Genomic DNA, 21,186 nt, shown 5'->3' with positions numbered 1-21,186 from the left:
TTTTACTCAATGTAGGTAGTACTGAAATGGGCCTAAAGTTAGAGGGGTCAAAAGTACTACCAGATTTAAATAAAGGTATTATTATCCGATTCCGAACAATCCTGAAACATTTCAAGCTAATGTTAGAATGTCAAAATGGATCTAGATTGCAGGACACGCAAGACTTTTTAGTGTTTTTACAAAATATACGTCGTCTATCTTCGTAAATTATCACTATTTCGCAGAAAGATTTATAGCATAATGTAGGCAATAGAATGTACTGTCAGCTAACGTGGGTAGGTTCCATCAGACTGTTTTTGTCTTAACGCAATCATGTACTCTGAATTGAAGGGTGGACCATTTAATAGGCAATATTCTTAAAACTTGATTTCATGCCCCAAGGTCGGCAGCAGCATTCACAGCTTGTGAACTATGCTGTTCAGCTTTACTATTTTTAATAGATATAATAAAATTGTCATTGGAGCTTCGAGTTTTTGACGAATTTCTATTTTCTATTTGTATAGATGTCACTGCAGTATAAAATCATGGGTGATATTTATTGAAAAATACTGTTTGAAAAAATATTTGCTTAGAAATCCATTATGTTTTATAATTTAATACAAATTTATAATCAATTCAGAATATTACCGTTTTAAAAACCAATAAGCCACGTCACTTTTCTGTCACATTTTATCGATTTTAAGTGCAATTTGCGCATGCAATATCAAAACGCATGCGCCCGCTACAGCGCCACCTCGGTAAAATTTGTAAGCACAAAGAGTAAAGAGATCCGCCGCCATTTTGACATTTGTTTGGCTTTTGTGTTACCGATTGGAAAATATCATGTAATTAATTGATATTACTGCTTTGAAACTTCATTTTCGCGAACAGACATTGTTTTATGTTTGCCGGATGCGTAATTTCCAACATAGAAACCCAAAAATTTTTCGTCGATCTCTGGAAAAATCGATATTGCTATAGTGCCGCTCTTTTTGTTTCGCGTTGCGAATAATGTGATAATTTCTGTAATAAACTCATGAAAGTTTTGAAACATGACATTTAGTAAAACTTTTTGTGGTTTTGGTGTACTATACGGGTAAATCAGCTTTGATTTCCCGTAGAAAGTTATGCTACAAAAAGGCGCGAAGCAGTTGCGACTATTACATTTGCGAAAAAATAAAAATGCAGGAGTAAATTTAAAAATAATGTACACAAGTACGAATTAAATGCCTAAGATCATTTAGTGCTCTCTAAAATTTTTTAAATATATCCAGTACTGCTTAAAGTGAAAAGTATTCTTTTCTGCCAAGAATTTACATGTAAGTCTAAAACTTATTTTTGTATTTTTATACATAAAATAAAAAGACCCATTTGTAGATTTTAATTAAATCAACAATAAAATGATCTAATTATAATTAAACGAAAACAGCGATGCGTTAACTTCTTCAAACCATCTAATTAAATAAAAAAAATTGTATTGTATAAAAGTTTTCTTTAAAATAAATAAAATAAAGTCAGATAAAATTACAATACGCCAATATTTTACAACAAAATAATTCATTTAAAGTAAACCTTCCCGATGTTTAGAGAACTAAAATAGTAGTAAAATAGTAGCGGTAATTTCATCTAATGCAATAAAAAAAAAGAGTTTTTCAATTCTGTTTGTAAATACCATTTTACAGGTTAAGTTTACCTTCATACCTGCAATGCGGTTAAGAAGTAGAAAAAGAGAGCGCCCGCTCTCAACGAAAGCAACATCAAGATCAGCCCAATTAACGAAGTGCATTGTCAAAAGTCTTCCAAAACCAACCAACACTTGGAGGAAGGCATTGAAACACGATACAGTTAAAAATGCCCTATCTGACTATCACTGTGTTACAAGGTCACAGAGATTGAAAACTAGACCAGTGAGAACACCTCGCAGCATGGAAAAGCCAGTGGAAATACATAAACCTCGCCCTAAAATCAAAGATATTCCGAAAAATACTAAACCAATCTTTCAAACAGTGGTTAGGCCTAACAAAGACACAATGACTCCGTCTACTATTATTAAAAAATCACACAATGATAAAGTTTCTACAACAAAGAAGGAGGTTACCACTACCAGAAGTGTTCAGCTACGTCACAGTTCTCTGAACCGTGAATTGAGAAAAAATGAAATATCATCTGCAATCTCTTCTCCTAGGAAAACAAAACGCATTGATAACAAGTCAGTATCATTAAACAATTCACCGATACGCAAAGTCCGTCAAATAGGCTTATCAAGTCCAAAGGCCATCAGCTCGAACAACGAGAGCCCTAAAAAGAAGACTAAGAAAGCACAAACCGAATCTCCCAGTTGGTCAGATGAGAATGACATTACAATGTACGAACCTCACACAACAACCTTTGTTGATTTCCCGACTTCAAAGTCTGAAGGATCTGACTCTGAAAATGTAGAATCATCTGAGCTATGTCTTCCAAATGACTGTTTGAATGATTTCATCGCAATTGCTGACTGTGAGACGCTCATCAATCTGCCGGCTAGCACCGATGAAGATATTAATTATCTGGCTGACAAAGCAGCTAGAGTAATGACAACTGAAAAGGAAGAGAAGAATGTAAGTAAACATAAAAAATCAATATATCACAATTTGTTTAAAGTTGATTGAATTTTCAAATTCATATGGATAATTCTTACTTTCTTTTGCCTTTGTAATTATACTAAGACTATCAAATCAATCGATTCAAAAAAATAATATTCAACATAAATGAAAGTACATACTGGTTGAACGTCAAAAAGAACTACTGCCAATTCACCAAAACTAGCCTTCGTAGTAAAACTCATATCTCAAGGTGGATAGTGACGTTTAAGTTGTAAATGTCTATGGGCTCCGGTAACCACTTAACATCAGGTGGGCTGTGAACATGCCGCTCTTCTATGCAATAAAAAATATATATATTTTCAGAATATATCAAGGTCCAACTCAACAGAAAAGAGGCTGTTGAAACGCCGGAAGTCCAGCAATGACTTGGAGATGTATCAGCCAACATCGACAACTGACGACCTGGACCCCTGTACTGAGTTCCTTGCTAATGGAGACAAATATGTCCAGGTGTGAATCGTAGAGCAAAAATCAAGTTTTGAAAATGGAAAGCAAATAATTAAGATTTTAAACGTACCTGGTTTTAAGAACAAATGAGAAATGTAAATTTTTCCGTATTGAAATTTTTTTGATATTTTTTAAATTTTGAAACCACAAGGTGAATCAAAGAGTTTAGTTATATTTAAACAGTTACAACATTAAATGTGCAAGTGACTAATGTGGCAGCATACTTTAGTTCCATGCTATTACAGCTTTGAATCGAAAAACCTGTGAGCTACATTAACAATTTTCTTTTAACGTAATATTTTATTTATTTGATGAAGGCTCTTTCAATGTAGTACTGGATTATTATATTCCCCAAAGAAGCGGATCACTTGAGATCAAAATAATGAGCATTGTAGTAAATCCCATTGCAAAATACTCTAGCACTAGTTAATGTTAAGGAATAGTAAACTTTTGTATAAGTAATTGAATAATTTATCTTGACATTAAGAATAGATGGTCCTAGACGCTGGAGCTACAACGAATTTCATTATCTCTCAAAACGACCATCATGGTTTTCTGACTACAAACTTACTATCGTAACAGTTTAATTCAAATCAAATAAAATAATTTTTATTCAACATAAATGAAAGTACATACTTGTTGAACGTCAAAAGAACTACCGCCAATTCACAAAAACTAGCCTCCGTCCTGAGAAGAATTGGCAAGAAACTCAGCGGTCATGCCTTTTTTTTTAAATATTCATTTTTACAATGATTATTATAACGTAACAATTATTGCAATATTAAAATGCCCAGAGCGAGCAACTCATTCCCATTTTGTGCAATCTTCTAGATATTCATTGACTTTGTAGTAAGCGTTTTAACTTTGTCCCCAGAAATTTACTCAATTAAGTGAAGTAATCATGTTGGTATTTCGGATACAGGAGGATCTCTCTGCCCTAGACGAGCGTGATGGGTACGTCCGTTCTTCTGAATGCGAGATATCGTCGACATGCTCCCAGGGCGGCGCCATGGAGCGACTGCGCGCCCTCTCCGCACGGAGCCCCACCACCGCCTTCCTCGCTGGCATTACACACAGCCTCAACGATGACACGCATGCCTGGGTAACTAATATTCTCTAAAAGAAACACAGTTACTGATGCATTACATAGGTATTCATGTGTCATGAGAAATTCAACTCATTGAGATTTAAGGAAAATATGATTGAACACTTGATAGGAGAATCATTATACTACCACTAGTAACTGTCATCAATGAAGTGAATCATGAATGAGTGGTAGCATAATCATTCTCCCATCAAGTTTTCAATCATATTTCTGTCAAATCTCAGTGAGTTGAATATCTCGTGACACCCTCTATATGAACCTAATAAACTGCATAATATATTAAATGTAAAATTTAGATAAGCAATATATTGTTCACAGAATGGCACCGATTTAACAGCAGATGAGTCTTCATTGACTTGTCACGATGAGCAAACGCCCACTGACATTGAGGTTGGTAATCTGATTATAATTGCTCTTTTCTTAAACAATAAAAATAATGACGAGTAAAAAATTTGTAAATTAAAACTATTTTATGAAATAAGTTTTTTTTTAACTGCCAAAAATATGGCAATGTCACAGTTTTTTTTATGACATGCTATTATATTTAAATTGTTCATCACACCACTATTTGTAAGAACTTGGGTTAATCTATTTATTGGCATTGGTTGTGATTCAATCGTAGTCATATTCTAAAGTTTAAACGCAAATGTTTTTTATGCAACATACTTAAAAATGCTTTTTGTTAAAATATTCACTTCTGTCTATTTATGTTTGTAATAATAAACCCGTTCTCTTGAAAGGAGGAAGCAGCCGATGTGATATCGTCATGCAGCAGTCGGGTTGATTGTGAACAGATCTCTTCATGGGTAGATGCCTTTGATCCCTATTTGTTCATTAAACAGGTAACTATTCTAATACTATTCCATATTTATGTTTTATTATTTTTTATTATTGCTTAGATGGGTGGACGAGCTCACAGCCCACCTGGTGTTAAGTGGTTATTGGAGCCTATAGACATCTACGACGTATATGCGCCACCCACCTTGACATATAAGTTCTAAAGTCTCAAGTATAGTCACAACGGCTGCCCCAACCGAAACGCATTACTGCTTCACGGCAGAAATAGGCAGGGTGGTTGTACCTACCTGCGCGGACTCTCAAGATGTCCTACCATCGGTAATTACGCAAAATAAAAATTTTGCGGGTTTGATTTTTATTACACGATGTTATGCCTTCACCGTGGAAGTAAATCATGAACAATTGTTGAGTACGTATTTCATTAGAAAAATTTGTACCCGCCTGCGGGATTCGAACACCGGTGCATCGCTCAACACGAATGCACCGAACGTCCTATCCTTTAGGCCACGACGACCTCTAAAAATTAAGTTATGTTAAGTTAATTAATTAAATTATGTTTCTGACTTGCTATAACTGGATAAGAGAAGCGGAGTATCGTGCTCACTGGCATGCAATTAGAGAGGCCTAAATTCAGCAGTAGCTATTATTTATTTATTTTAAAAAAAGTACTGCCACATCACAAACATCTAACATTGAAAAGAAACTTGAAACTATTTAATTTATGACCTGATGCATGTGACAACAATGGCGTACGTAGCATTGGCAATTCATGGGTTCGAAAATGGAATACAATAATTATTATTATAATAAATAAATAAAAACTACTATTTTTTGAAATATTAATAATAATATTAATATTATAGGCTGATGATGATGATTTAATCTTCAAATGTTTGATGCGTAGATTTACCCTTATCGTCGAGCGTTTACATGCCATTACTGAAAATTTGTCTTTATTTCAGTTGCCACCATTGGAGACGGTGGCCACGGGGGCATTACGAGCGCGCTATCCAGCTTTACCACTGAAGACCAGAACCAGCCCTGACTTCAGCTTGGTAAGTACACATGAACACAAAAATAAAAATAAACTCGGTTTGTAATAAATAGTCCAACCCTTAGGCTGGAATATATGAATGTTTCAGAAATAACCTGGATAGTGGTGGTAAAATAGACTCGCAATACCACAAACCCGAGTAAGCCTGTATCTGAGAAGTGTTCAAACATTTTGATAGGTTATCCATTAATCCACTACAATTGTGATTTTCATCTCATTTCTGTATGTCTTTTTGTAAGTATTGAATTATTTGATACTTAAGTATGAAGTGTGAGTGACGTTAACAGTCTCTATTACTGTGTTAAATCTATATATATATATATATATATTATTATAACATCACTGGCCCCAATAAAACTATATCCTGTGTTAGGTACTTTATTGATTTTCATTTGTATGAAAGGCAATGATGCTGGCCATCGTAACCACTCGGCAACAGATACATTAGAAAATAAATACAACTCTCTGTTGTCAGGTTTTGGACTTGGACGAGACATTAGTTCACTGTTCCCTTCAAGAGTTGCCAGATGCCAGCTTCCATTTTCCAGTGCTGTTTCAAGATTGTCGTTATACTGTAAGTATCATTGATAACTGCTCATTTGCCTATTAAGGCAATAATTCAAATACAATTTTTAGACAGTACTTTTTTGATGCGACTTAGTAATGCGTTTTTGGGTTTGGTTGGGATAGCCATTGTATTATACAATTGAGATTTCGTTCTCATGTCTCAAGGTTGGTATTCACATTATCTCAATGGTTCTGATTAACTATTTAACAATGGGTAGGTTGTACTGTTATACTATTAATGTGCCGAACAAGCAGTACATGTTATATTCTTTCATTACTCCGCTAATTTGCTTAGACAAGCAGTGTAGAGTAATATAAAACTTGAGGTGGCCTCGTGGGTGTGAGACACACTTACAGTCATCCAGTCCCAGTGCAGTCAATCTCAGTACAGCAACACAGTGCAGTAAAGCCAGTTCAGTCTTAAAGTTCAGTCCTTTTGCATAGAGCCCAGGGTGGGCCTTAGCCTGGTCCAGTATGTCTCTCCAGACTGCTCTGTTCAGGGCTTTTTCCTTCCAGTTCCTGACACCGATAACTTTAAGGTCGCGCTCCACGCCATCCAACAATCGAAGTTTGGGTCTGCCACGACTTTTGCGGCCCTCTGGTTTGCCATGGAGCAGTTGTCTTGGCATTCTGGTATTCTCCATTCGCATATTGTCAGAACATAGTAAAAGGACTGAAACAGAGGTGTTAAACAAAAGTTTTTGTTGTGAGTGTTGTTTGAATAAAAAAATGTTGCCGAAAAGGACTTGTGGTCTTTAAAAAGACTGACGTCACCCGCCTTTTAAGCTGTTCATTGTTGATCTTGTTCATTCATTTAAGCAATATACCTATACAAATATAACAGGTGTTCGTTCGCACGCGGCCTCACTTCGCGGAGTTCCTGTCGCGCGTGTCTCGTCTCTACGAGGTCATACTGTTCACGGCCAGCAAGCGGGTGTACGCGGACCGCCTGCTCAACCTGCTCGACCCCTCCCGCCGCTGGATCAAGTACAGGTGCGTGGGTCGCGGGCGCTGGGGTCAATGACCCCCTACGAGACGAAGGGATGTGTGGCCTGGTAACTGAGACCTTTAAGTCATGTCTTATTTTAATTTTGTATTATTATTTTTATGAAAAATGATAATATGGACTGAAATGAAATGAAGATGATTTTAATTTGGGACATTAATGAACTGGGATGAAATTTAATGAAACGAGATGAGATGATATGGGATGAAATATAATCTCAGTAAAATGGTGGTCATTTACTGAGATTTTTTCAGTGGACTTTTTGAAGGATCCCGAGAAGTTACGTCTAGCGGCTTTGCTTCATTTTCTCACATTTGTGCACTTTTACAGATATTATTAAACAGTTAATAAACCACCGTTATTACACATTTAAACCTGAAGAAACACTAAATAGACAAAATAAAACAAATCACACACAACTTCACTCCTCGCGCTGCCCCCAAAAAGTCGCAGATCGTGGAAATGCTATCGTGTACACAGACACAGCCCACTGAGTTTCTCGCCGGATCTTCTCAGTGGGTCGCGATTCCGATCCGGTGGTAGATTCTGCGAAGCACAGCTTTTGCTAGGGCCAGTGTTAGCAACACTCCCGGTTTGGGCCCTGCGAGCTCATCTACTTGTTAGGGTTATACTGACTCCTATCGCAATCTTTTATTTACTTCACGTTTGCTGATGTCGTTGGAATAACAATCTGACTCATATACTGCAAAGTGTGAAAACTGTTCACACGGGTCTGGCAGGGTAATGTTACATTCATTGTGTATGTGTGTTTGAGATGTGTATGTGATTGTGTGTGTCAGTAATTATGCAAAAAAATCAATAAATGACATGTACGAGACAGACAGACACATTAAAATTGTATTTTCTTTTATGTGTAGGTTGTTCCGGGAACACTGTCTCCTCGTGAACGGAAACTACGTGAAGGACCTGTCGATCCTGGGCCGCGACCTCCGCAAGACTGTCATCGTCGACAACAGCCCGCAGGTCATTGAATGAATTAATGAATGAATGATTTATTTTATTTCAGACTAGCGACCCGCCCTCGCTTCGCTTCGGAAACATTAAATTTTATTATTGACAGCTGAATCCCGCGACGCTACTTGCGGTTACTGTCGTACCGCGGGTGACGCCGCGGGGCGAAGCTAGTAAAAAAAAATAGCTTAAGTTACTCCTTATATCATCAGCTACCTGTCAGTGAAAGTCCCGTCAAAATCGGTCCAGCCGTTCCAGATATTAGCCGGAACAAACAAACAGACAGACAAAAATTGTAAAAAATGTTATTTTGGTGTATGTACCGTATATATTTATACGCATGTAGTGAAAAGAGGCTATTTCAATATTACAAACAGACACTCCAATTTTATTTATATGTATAGACAAGAACAACAAGTCCACATGTGTACATAGTATCATTGAAACATACTTAAAAATAACAAAACCAATCAAATAAATAAAGATATATTTATTAAAAATAATTATCAGTTGAATACATTTCACATATTCTATTCAACTGATACTTACTTCGAACCAATTATTCATGGTGAATTATTATTATTATTATTTAGTCCGAAAGTGAATCTTAGTAAAATAGTTCATTGAACTCTACTTGCTTACCACCAATTGTGACGTACTGTACTGTAGTGAAAATGACAATATCTGATAAAATATTGTATTTGAAATGTATGTCATAGCCGTGTGAACGATTCTACCGCTCCGATACTTAGATTTAAAATTAATAATTTTGAAATTTAATATAATAAACATAAAAAAAAAAATTTTGAAAAATAAGAACTGATTTGTTCCCCATTGTACTACACGAACGTAGATAGAAAACGAGCTGGTCATTGAGCATGTGTTTGAGGTAGTGAAATGAAAGTGAATTGCAAAGCGAAGGTCGTCGACCCCGCGCGTCAGCTGATTTGTATTTCGCGTTACATTGCGTATTCAATTTCGTATTTCTGCCGTGAAGCAGTAATGCGTTTCGGTTTGAAGGGTGGGGCAGCCGTTGTAGCTATACTGAGACCTTAAAACTGATATCTCAAGGTGGGTGGCGCATTTACGTTGTAGATGTCTATGGGCTCCAGTAACACACCAGAAATAGGCAGGGCGGTGGTACCCACCCGTGCGGACTCACAAGAGGTCCTACCATCAGTGAAAAAATAAAATATAATTTAATTTGTACACAGGCGTTCGGGTATCAGCTGGAGAACGGCATCCCGATAGACAGCTGGTTCGTCGATCGGAGTGACAACGAACTGCTGAAGCTCTTACCATTTCTTGAGCATCTGGCCACGGTGAGTACGCTGACGATACTCACTAAGGGCTGTCTATATCCAGGAACCAATAGACAAAACTTGGCTGTGAAGTTTTTTTTTTGTTTTTTGTTTTAAGTGGTTACCGGAGCCCATAGACATCTATAACGTGAATGCCGCCAGCCACTTTAAGGCATGAGTTGTAAGGTCTCAGTCTCTTGTGGAGAGTACTTAACTGTAGGCAGCGGCTTGACTCTGCCCTGGCATTCCTGAAGTCCACGGGCTACGGTAACCACTCACCATCAGGTGGGCCGTATGCTCGTCTGCCTACAAGAGCAATAAAAAAAAGCGTTATGATGATGACTTATTACCTATTATATACCTATATCCACAAGTGGAAGTTTATTTGGTTCACGCGACATTTTTTCAACTTTAAGAGCCATTTAAAGTTTTGGAAAAAATATCATAACACAAAAGTCCTCTTCAGTTAGGTATTTGAATGGAGTAAACTTAATTGAAGTTCAATTATGGATGTTGTCAAGTATGGATCAAGTATGGATCTGAGTGTTGGGCGACGAAAGTTAAGCATGAAAGAGGAGTGCATGCGGCAGAGATGCGAATGTTGAGATGGATGTGTGGAGTAACAAGAATGGATAAGATAAAGAATGAGTATATCAGAGGAAGTGTGAAAGTGGCCCCGGTAAACAACAAATTAAGGAGCGGACGGTTAGCGTGGTATGGACATGTGATGCGTAGAGAGAAGATGCATGTGACTAGGAGATGTATGGAAATGATAGTGCAAGGTAGAGGGCGAAGAGGACGACCGAAGAAGACATGGATGGAGTGTGTGAATGACGATATGAGAGAGAGAGGAGTGAGTGTTGAGATGACGGCTGATAGAAGAGAATGGAAGAGAAAAATTAGCTGTGCCGACCCCACATAGTGGGATAAGGTGGAGAAAAAGAAGAATTAAAAACATCGAATTGTCGATGCTGATACCAAATAAAACGCGCATCTAATATAATTACAAAGATAAATGTAGCTTAAACTTAAAATTAGCTTTTCGCACTTCGATATAATTATAATGTTTACTAGCTGACCCGGCAGACTTGGTAGTGCCTCAATCGATAAATAAAAGACCTAAGCTTTTGTATAAAATAAACTTAAAACAAACAAAAGGAATCCCTGTCCGACAGAGGGACACATCAAAAGAAAAACAAAATTGTTAGGTTTATTTAATTCCAAGCATTTTCATATTTATCTACCTTTTAAACCTTCCCTGGACTTCAAATAATTCAAGACCAAAATTAGTCAAACCGGTCCAACCGTTCTCGAGTTTGAGTGAGACTAACGAACAGCAATTCATTTTTATATATACTAGTGGTCCCGCAGTAGTCGAAATTCGACTATAATTAATTGAAATTATAAGTTTGAACGTTATTATGGTTCTATTGTCAAAGACTGTTATACTTCTATAATTACAGATTTCGCCAAGACTTACACTACAGACAAATAAACAATATTAACTTATTCTCAATTTGACCACAGCCTAACAGAGCAACAAAAGTTTGACAATAAACATAGATATTCATATGCGTGTGTGTCAAACACACGGCAGTGTGTGTAATGTTTTTTTTATTGGTTTAATGTATTTTTTAGACATAATTTAAAAAAAATATGTTAACATTCTGCACTCCTCTATATTCTCTATAATATCATACTCCTCCGTCCGCGCAATTTTCGTAAAAAGGGATACAAAGTTTTTCCTTCACGTATTAATATATAGATATTTTAATGTTTATTCTTAACTTTTACAGAAAGACGACGTCCGCCCCTACATCAGAGATAAATACAAGCTCTTCAGTTACCTGCCGCCGGACTAACTCGAAAGATTGATGTTACAATAACAAAATAACGCGTGCAATGTGTAATATACAATTTAAAAACAGTGAAAAAATATATTAAAAAAATAATTCGGGCTTATAATCAGACGAGACGAGTGGAAGGTACCGTACGGTCGTCGACAGTGACATTGACAGTGTTAACGCACGGTCGGACAAGATTCTCTGTCTCTCTCTAACTCGTAAGTTTTTAAGTACCTTAAGTTTACTTATAAGTAAGTGATATAAAATTTTGTAGATTATTTCTTATAGAGGATTTGAAGAGCCCAATTTAGCGCTGTCACAGCAAAAAGTGTATATTACACAATGTACGTCTTAAGTAAAGTATTGTTTGTTAAAGATTGAGATAAAATTATTGCCGGGCAAAAAATGTGTGAACATCTCAATATCCGTGAAATAAGATTGGATCCTATGTATGCTTAAACAATTATTATTGTTCATTAACAAATTTTATCATGAAAATTGTCTTATAAGAGAAATATCTGTACTAATATGTATTATATTTGTAAGATTGTTTGTTAATCAATCGAAACAGAAATGGCTAATCATGGATTTGGATGACATTTATATAACAAAGTTAGTTTATAAGTTGGCAGGGTTATCCGGAGACATTCGTGGAATGTTAAAGCAAACTCACCTTCTCACACCAGCCGGCTCATCGTGATGAGGGGTTGTGAGCCCGCACGGGTAGATACCACCGCCCTGCCTCTTTCTGCCGCGAAGTAGTAACGCGTTTCGGTTTTAAAACAGAGACAGAGCTCATTTTAAGGTGGTCAAAGTATATGACGTCACCCGGGCAACGTCGGGTATATCCGCCACAACGCGCCATTGTTTGTCGTCAAGGCTAATTATAAAAACATTATAAATGACTAGCTGTACCCGTCCGCTTCGCTGGGCATTTAAAATTAACATTATTATTTCTCACCCCCACAAAGATTCTCATCATTAACGCCCCCCCAACTGGTGTAGGGAGTCCAACACTCATATAAATATTAGCCTATCCATTAAGTACATGTATGTTCTACATGGATACCGAGTTTCAAGTCAATCAGATGTATGGTTCAGTAGTTATAACGGAACATCCGTAAAAACCATTGTAGATTTATATATTAGTATAGAAATGGAGATATACTAGAAGGCTTTGTTGTTTTATGACAGACAGAGAACGCACTATCGCGGGTAGTGACGTCAGCGCCCTCTGACTTCATGGCATTAATATATATATATTTTTTTTAATTTTATGACCTGGTGACAGAGACCTTTAGGTCATATCTTATTTGGAAAATGTTCATTACTTTGGCATGGCATTAATATAAGCGATACCAGTGAATTACCCTCTTTATTATTTTGTTTTAAACTAAAATTTGGAGAAGTCTTGTGAAGAAACTGTGATTATTTTTTTTAATAATTATTTTTTGGTACGCGAAATGCAGAGTGAATATTTAAATGTTGCTAGTTACGATATGTGTTGATTGAATTCTGAATGTCAAATATCGATCGCGCTCGAAGCTTTTAAGAATGTCTCGTAACGTAAATTAGACTTTATGTCTATACGGCTAGGGTATATTGTCTTTTCGCATTATAAGTGAACAATTTCCAAAAATGTTTAAAATTGAGTTTATATGCGGACTCATTTGATAACATCAGTATTTTTCTCATAAATACTGTCCAAAGACCGTGGTTTGGGTTAATTTTTTTTTTTAGTTTACCCATGTTTTGACTGCTATTAACAAAACGAATACATAATTTTATCTTACTTAAAAGACAGATAATGTAACTGGTAAAAAATAAAAAATTAACGTTGCAAATATGATTAATATTAAAAATATCACATGTTAAACCTTTAAAACACTCTCCTTTAAAATTAGCAAATTTTTGAGATTATACAGTTTTAATGCGAGAAGACGATATACTTTTCGAATTTATAATTAAATTGCATGTTATCGAGATGCAGCTACAAGTTATCTTTTGTCTCTTTCGGTCACAATTCGTAGCACACGTGGCTCGTAGCGCTCAAGTGGCTCGTAGCTTACCCGTAGCTCGTAGCGCCTACGTGTTACGTAGCGCACACGTAGCACGTCTTCTTCTATATCAGTGTTTCCCAACCTTTTTTGTGCCACGCCCCACTGTAACATTTCTAAAATGTTTTTTGCCTCCCATACATAATTTTTAACATTAAAAAATTTATTTGTTCACTTAAAAAACATAAATGATAGGTTTTAAGGATAAATCACTATGAAATTGTTGTTATCAAAACACAGTTAGTAATATTAATTTAGTGCGATTGCCCCCCTTAATTATTAAATTACCCCTTGTGGGTCGTGGGCCCCACGTTGGGAAACGCCGCTCTACATCTATAATGCCGTAGTTCGGCTTGACCCACAATAAGATCGAATCGTTTTATCGATGGATCCCCTCACTAGGGTCCACCCGGGTCACGATGTATCGAGAGATGAAAGGCTATTTGGTTTGAGCGACATTTCGCTTATAAAGATCAGTTTTATTTGGTATTAACATCAACAATTCCATGTTTTTAATTGAACTTCACAATCAAGCTTACCACAATCAAATAGCTGAAGAACTTTTTTTTATTCTCATATTTCTTTTCTAATTTTAACTGTCAAATGACTGCTGTAATGTCACAAAAATATCGATTAAACCAAATAGCCTCTCACATCTCGTTATGATCGATCAATCGAACCTTTCCTACTTCGTCTATTGTCGTTACATTTTTTTCTTTACGGACTCAACTTTACCTCCTTTAAGTTCCATTCGGTTCGGCGGAATACCCGAGAATGTTCAATCAGCACAAATCGGATTGTTACCGTCGCAGGTAAGGTAAGCACCATCTTGTCGTATAGGGAACAAGTTAAATAAGTCTCCGCAGTGTTCTTAGGTCTACCCATTCCTCTGTCAACGCCACGGCAAGGGAATTGAGTAGTGAGAGCGTCTGTGCCTTGCGGTCATGGAGGGTAGAGAAATAAGGAGCACCATCTTGTATGGCGGACAAGTTGAAAGAGTATCCGCCTGTAAAAACCAAGTTATTGTTGCAAGACTCACCGAAATAGCGCTAGTGTAGGAAGTGGAAACGATATGAATATAACAGTTTTAAGCAGAGTTAAGTGTGCCGGGTTGAAGAAAATAATATTTTTCGTGACTTTGTAGTTTTAAAATATGCAGTATATAAATTCTCAACTATTTATTTAAATAGGAAGTATTTCTTTCCTTCTTTTTTTTTCCTACTTATGCTGATAGCCTTGAGAGGCTGTTTCAGCTCCACCCTAACGTTTGTAGGTGAGTTCACGGGGCTCTAACCGGTAGTGTTGCTAACACTGGCCCTAGCAAGAGCAGTGCTTCGCAGAATCTACCACCGGATCGGAAACGCGACCCGCTGAGAAGATCCGGCGAGAAACTCAGTGGGTTGATACACTGAGATGGTGTTTCTTACTTCTTACCCTCCATATACCGTCGCAGCGGTGGTGAGAAGCCAACGATCACCGTCAAAATGGCAGCCTATTTTTATTTTCGTTTACTATATAATTGGAGGTTAGAGCAGAAATAAGATCACATATGACACATCCGAACCAAAACGTCACAAGTCAAATGTCGGTTCCACAATTTTGAACTGTAAAATCTTAGCTTTTAAATCGGTTCGGGAAATAATTGCGAGAAGAAAATTGAAACAAAAATTTTGTTTGTGATTAAAAACTTGCTACATACTAAATTATTATTTTTTTATGTTTCAGAAAAAAAAATGTTTCAATGCAATTTATTTTCCAAGTATTTATCTCTATTATAAGCGATGTACTTATTTTAGACTCGTAAAAGTAATCTGATAAAACGAATTTTTGTATATTGCAATAAACATATTACTAAAACGTTTTTGAAGGTGGCCACATTAGTGTGCTAGAAAGCGAAGCAAGTCCGGTGAGATTATAATATTATTATTAGCTTTATAATATAGCTAATAATATTATTATAATATTAGCTAGCTAGAATAGCCCCGTAGGCTTCTGGTGAATAGATAGAACAAAAAATTAATCCACTTTTTTTTTTTAAAGTTCAACGAACTAAAATTTTGAAAATCGAACCGGACAATTTTGTATATAGCAATTTTAAATCGCGCCTTCAGGAACCGGATGTGGATTTCACGATTGCAATTAAAAAAAGAACGACGCAGTAACGCCATCTTGATTTAGTGTTTATTATCGAATTTTTTTTGCAAACATACTCATTCTACTCTATCTTCCATAAATGTATCCTTATATACACTTAATTGGTAGCTAAAGGTGCTATTTTTTTCATATATATAATTTTATTTTATATTATCGTACCAGTTTTAAGTAATGTAAGTTGAAGTTTAATATTGAGTGTCTTTTTTTTTCTTTTTTTTTTCAATTAGTTACGTGTTACGTCATCGGCGGCAAAGAAGTAAGTTTTATTTTAATTTTTTTTATATTTTATGCTGTCTTTTCTGTTTTACAGTACCCGACAATAAACACTGCACATCGCTCGACCTTTGGAAAGAGACGATCGGCCATTTTCAGCCACGTAAAGCGCTATCTCTGTCGCACACTATGTGATGTGTGCGACAGAGATAGCGCTCGATGTGCAATACTTATCGCCGGGTACTGTACCGTTGTTCCAGTGGATTGAATCTAATTTAAAAGCAGCGATAACTCAGTGAAAACAAAAGGTCATTAATAGACAGAAAAAGTCCACAAAAAAAATCGGCCCGTAAATTCAGTTTATTTTATTTTAAGCATATACGTGTCATGTGTATGTTATGTTGTAATATATTTAACTCTTATGTGTTGAATATTTGCCGGATTACGAAATAGCAGCTCGAGATATCTTCTCAACTCTTAGTAGATATCACGATATTCAGTTGGTGTTGTGTTTTAATTATAGTAGGTGACTTTTTTTTATTTTATTTTTTTATTCCCTTGTAGGCAGACGATCATACGACCCACCCGATGGTGAGTCGTTACCGTCGCCCATGGACTTCAGCAATGCCAGGGGCAGAGCCAAGCCGCTGCCTACCGCTTAATACTACTTAATACTCTACATAATAATATGTGTGTTTTAATGATACTATCGAAAGGTGATAAGGTTAAATTTGGTCTAAGCGACATTTTTGCAACTTTACCATTGAAAATTTGGAAAAAATATCTTAACCAAAAAAAACTTTTGATTGGAGTAAATCGTATTTGTAGTTTGGGACGTATTACGACGAAGGGAAGATCTTCCACCGAGCGGGTGACATTGCTCGGTAGACCGACGGTCCGAATATTGTTGTTCGGAACTTGAATTGAACCTCAATTAAGTTACTCCATTCGAATAGCCGAAGAACTTTATTTTTGTGATGATATTTTTTCTAAATTTTTATATTTTAAATGGCTCTCTTGTAAAGTTGCAAAAATGTCGTTTAACTCAAATAGTTTTTCACCTCTCGTTATGTTAAACACATGAATGAAACGAATTTCGATTTTCTCGAACTAATTTTTTTTTTTTTTTTTTTTCATTTACAAGCTCGCATCGACTTTAGGGCCATTTGCCAAATCTTATACCTTTAAACGAGCAATTCTTGTATATATATATATATATATATATATATATATATAGATAATCTGAATCTCGGAAACGGCTCCAACGATTTTTATAAAATTTAGTATACAGGGGATTTCGGGGGCGATAAATCGATCTAGCCACGATTTATTTTCAGAAAATGTTGTTTCAATCGTGTTTTCAATAATCAACTTTACCGATAATCAACTTTATGACTCTACCCGACATCTATTGGCGAATAATAATACAATTTTTTATAATTGAGAGCACTAAAGCTATTTCAGCAGATGGCGTTGTTAAGAAACCGGAAAAACACAATTTAACGGTCATGGTCTAGTGAGATGTATGTGAGACAGATAACAATGGTGTACAAACTGGTAGTTTTCCAATGACAGCACAAGAGCGCATTATGCGGCATAATGCTCAACGTTGAATGTTCCAACTACAGCAACTCGAAGCACAATCGAGCACTCTCAAGAGTACTGCTCTCGCGTGATACTCGCAATCGATACCGACTCAGTGACAGAAAATTGACAAGTGTTTTTTTCTTTAAGTTGGCATTGATCGAAATTTTGTTTATATTATCGTTAGTAATATTATTTAATGTTGAAAAAAATTGTAAGGCTTTCGTTTCGTCGTAGTTTCTTAGAAATAATCAATGTTATAATTAAAACTGTGCTAACTTAGCGCACTCTGCTGATGCATTTGAAAACTAATTCACGTTCCAATTTAGCTTCAGCATAATTCGGCATAATTCGGCATTGTACGTCACTGAGTCGCATTATGTCGCATTATGCTCTGTAATTGGAAAACTACCACTGCATGAAGTAACGACAGTAATGACCATAGTTGATAATTTAAATCTTTTATAAATCGCGCGAGACATGCGTAGTTTTGTTTTTGTTATTGTAATTAGGAGGGAGAAAAAAAAAATTATGTAAATTATTCTAAATTATTCAATAGTTATGCTTGTTGGACATGATGTGGACGTGGCTTAGGGTGCGGTCCGCGCACCAGTCGATCGCATTAATCAATTTAACACGTAATCATAGATAGATCGTCATGAGAAAAAATAATATTAGAGAAAAAAAAATATTTTTAGTCTGTAATTCGAATAAATAAATAAACTAGAGTAACCCCTGTACATTGAGTATTTAAAAAAAAAAAAAATAGAAATTTAAGTATTTATATATAATCAAATCATGTCTTCGTAATTGTGAGGATTTTTTTTTATTTAAAATTAAATTGTAAAAAATGAGAAGTTATTAGCGATCAAATTGTTTTTTTTTTAATTTTTATTTCGTCAGATATATTGTACTTTTAAGACGTACCTACTCGAATGTTTAACCTATTAAAATATTTAAAGAAAAGGTTTTGTTTTTTATACCATCCCTTTCACTTGTGTGGTCCGCGTGTTACCTACAGACACAGACCACTGAGGTTCTCGCCGGATCTTCTCGGTGGGTCGCGTTTCCGATCCGGTGGTAGATTCTGCGAAGCACTGCTCTTGCTAGGGCCAGTGTTAGCAACGTCGTCAGGTTTGAGCGCCTTGAGCTCACCTAACAGCTCGATGAATCCAGTATAACCCCTAGAGGCTACTAAAATAGGTAGGGAAAAAAGTGGCTTCATTGTCTCGCCTAATCGAGCCGCCAAGTAAGGCAGCTGAATGTTTAAATTTCATGGTAGGTAGTGATTGCTTTGTATTTAATTGTGACGTCAGTGTACAAATGATTACGTCACGATTAAAAGAAGAAATGATCTCTAAAGTTGTATAATAGCTTTTAATTTATATAATTTAATGAGATTAAAATGATTTCTTTCAGAAACACCATTTTCAGAATCATTGTAAAATTATTAAAACTAATGGTCCCGCAGTAGTCGAAATTCGACTATAATTAGAATTGTAAGTTTGTACACTATTATGATTGTATTTTATACTTCTATAGTCACAAATTTCGCCAAGGCTACACTATAAAAAATATTAATAAAGACAAACAATATATAATCTATTCTCAATTTGACAACAGACGTCAAGAACAAAAGTTTGACAATAAATAGTATGCATGCGTGTGTGCGTCAAATACATGGTATGTAGTGTGTGTAATGTTTTCTTTATTGGTTTACTGTATTTTTTAGGCATTATTTTAAAAAAAATATTAGCATTGTGCACTTCTTCTCTATATTCTCTATAAGTGTGGGAAATTTCATACTCCTCCGTCCGCGCAATTTTCGTAAAAAAGGGTACAAAGTTTTTGCTTCACGTATTAATATTAAAATAAATTAAATGATTGCCAACTAATTATAAACACACGTACCGAAACAACAATAAATTCTGGTCACCGGTCGTAGCTTGAATTTCGGTTTCCAATCCGGAATGGGCGTCATCCAGTCCGGTCCAGTGATGCACGGGCACTCCACATCCGTGCTTCAGGCGAAAAGCTCTCGGCGATCGCGACTAGCTTACGTACAATCGTTAAAAAACCGTCTGTGTGCTGCGGTTGGAAGCTAGCCCCCTTTCACAACGGGGCAAGACGGAAAAAATTCTTACGAAAAGTTGTCACGACACTTTTTAGATCCGTCATTCTGACCAATCAACGTGTAGGCGCTTATCGCGTGACATTGCTCGTATCAGATTGGTCCGCGTAATGAGTACAGTTTCTCGAGATAGCGTTTCAACAATAGTAATTTAGTTCATAGTATTGTTTTTTTCTTCTTCATAATGCCGTAATTTATTACTATAACTTAAAAAAAATTACAATTCCTTCACTAATTAATCGAAAGGAACTTCGTTCCATCCGGGTGTCCCTTGACACCTCTGAAGTTTTTTTATTGTTTTTTAACGTTCTCGATATAGTTATACCGCAATAAGTGTTATTTTATTTAAAAAATAATACAACGTCAAATATCATTGAAATTTTTGTTAAAGACCCGAGCGGAGCCGGAGCGGGCCGCTGGGATACACTAAAAACAATAATCATCGAAATCGGTTGGCGTGATATTGAGTTATTGAGTTATTCATCTATTTGTCGCGCGCGTACTTAATGCAAATTGAAGACTTTCTCGTGGATACCATTATCAGAACTGGACTAAATTGTAATGGGACCACACGGGAAGCGTTAGCTTTCTAATAAAAAAAGAAGCATCAAAATCGATTCACCCAGTCAAAAGTTATGAGGTAACAAACATAAAAAAAAACATACAGTCTAATTGAGAATCAGTGTGCTTAGTGAGAGTTTTTTAACGTTTTCGATAGCGTAAAAGTTAGCTCATATTTATATGGAATGGGATCGTTTGCCTACGTTTGCCGCTAGGGGCGCTGTTCCAACTGCATACAAAATTGGGCTAACTCGTACGCTATCGAGAACGTTAAGAAACTCGCACTAGACATACTGCTCCTTTTTTGAAGTCGCTTAAAAATACATCGTCTTTCAAGAATGCAATTGAAATTTCAGTGCGGGTATTAGCATTCACGGCGTGGTTGCTATGGTCTAGAAATCTCTTTAAAAAAAAAAAGCGCAAGACCAGAAAATCGATGCGTTTCAATAAATAGATACATCGGCTTATTCGATAAAATGCTCTTAAAATATTAGTGTAAAACTAAGTTTATCGTTTTAATCGCGATGATAAACGTCACGATAGATTTATAACACGAATTAAAGACGAGATATTAGATTTGATAGCGTTTATGTATTCAATGAAAATAACCACGTCACGTCATTACGGATACTCCCGATCTATTAACGGTGCTTTTAGGTACCTCAAGCGCCGGTCACCGTCCTCGTTGAACCCGTTGTTTGCGACGAAGGGCTCGACGAGTGAATTAACCCATAGATATAGACTACTGAGCTTCTCGCCGGATCTTCT

At 36.2% G+C, this 21,186-nt stretch overlaps 1 protein-coding gene and 1 non-coding gene across 2 annotated transcripts; both read left to right on the top strand.

Moving 5' to 3' along the window:
- The first annotated feature begins 700 nt into the window (after positions 1-700).
- LOC101736637 (CTD small phosphatase-like protein 2) lies at positions 701-18,692 on the top strand. The gene is made up of 12 exons (XM_012696446.4): positions 701-1,298; positions 1,662-2,579; positions 2,928-3,074; positions 3,994-4,173; positions 4,495-4,566; positions 4,917-5,018; positions 5,937-6,029; positions 6,504-6,602; positions 7,440-7,588; positions 8,480-8,585; positions 9,788-9,895; positions 11,671-18,692. Exons 2-12 carry the CDS (start codon positions 1,686-1,688, stop codon positions 11,734-11,736), a joined length of 2,016 nt encoding a protein of 671 aa, XP_012551900.1. The 5' UTR covers positions 701-1,298; positions 1,662-1,685; the 3' UTR covers positions 11,737-18,692.
- On the top strand, positions 16,297-16,371 carry Mir2798 (microRNA mir-2798). The gene has a single exon (NR_107384.1). It is a non-coding gene; the product is annotated as a microRNA mir-2798 (primary transcript).
- Positions 18,693-21,186: the final 2,494 nt, after the last annotated feature.

The sequence above is a fragment of the Bombyx mori genome, chromosome 2, assembly GCF_030269925.1.
Source record: "Bombyx mori chromosome 2, ASM3026992v2".
Classification (NCBI taxonomy): Eukaryota; Metazoa; Arthropoda; class Insecta; order Lepidoptera; family Bombycidae; genus Bombyx; species Bombyx mori.
Note: the sequence above shows the minus strand (reverse complement) of the source record. Positions and strands in the feature narration are given on the sequence as shown.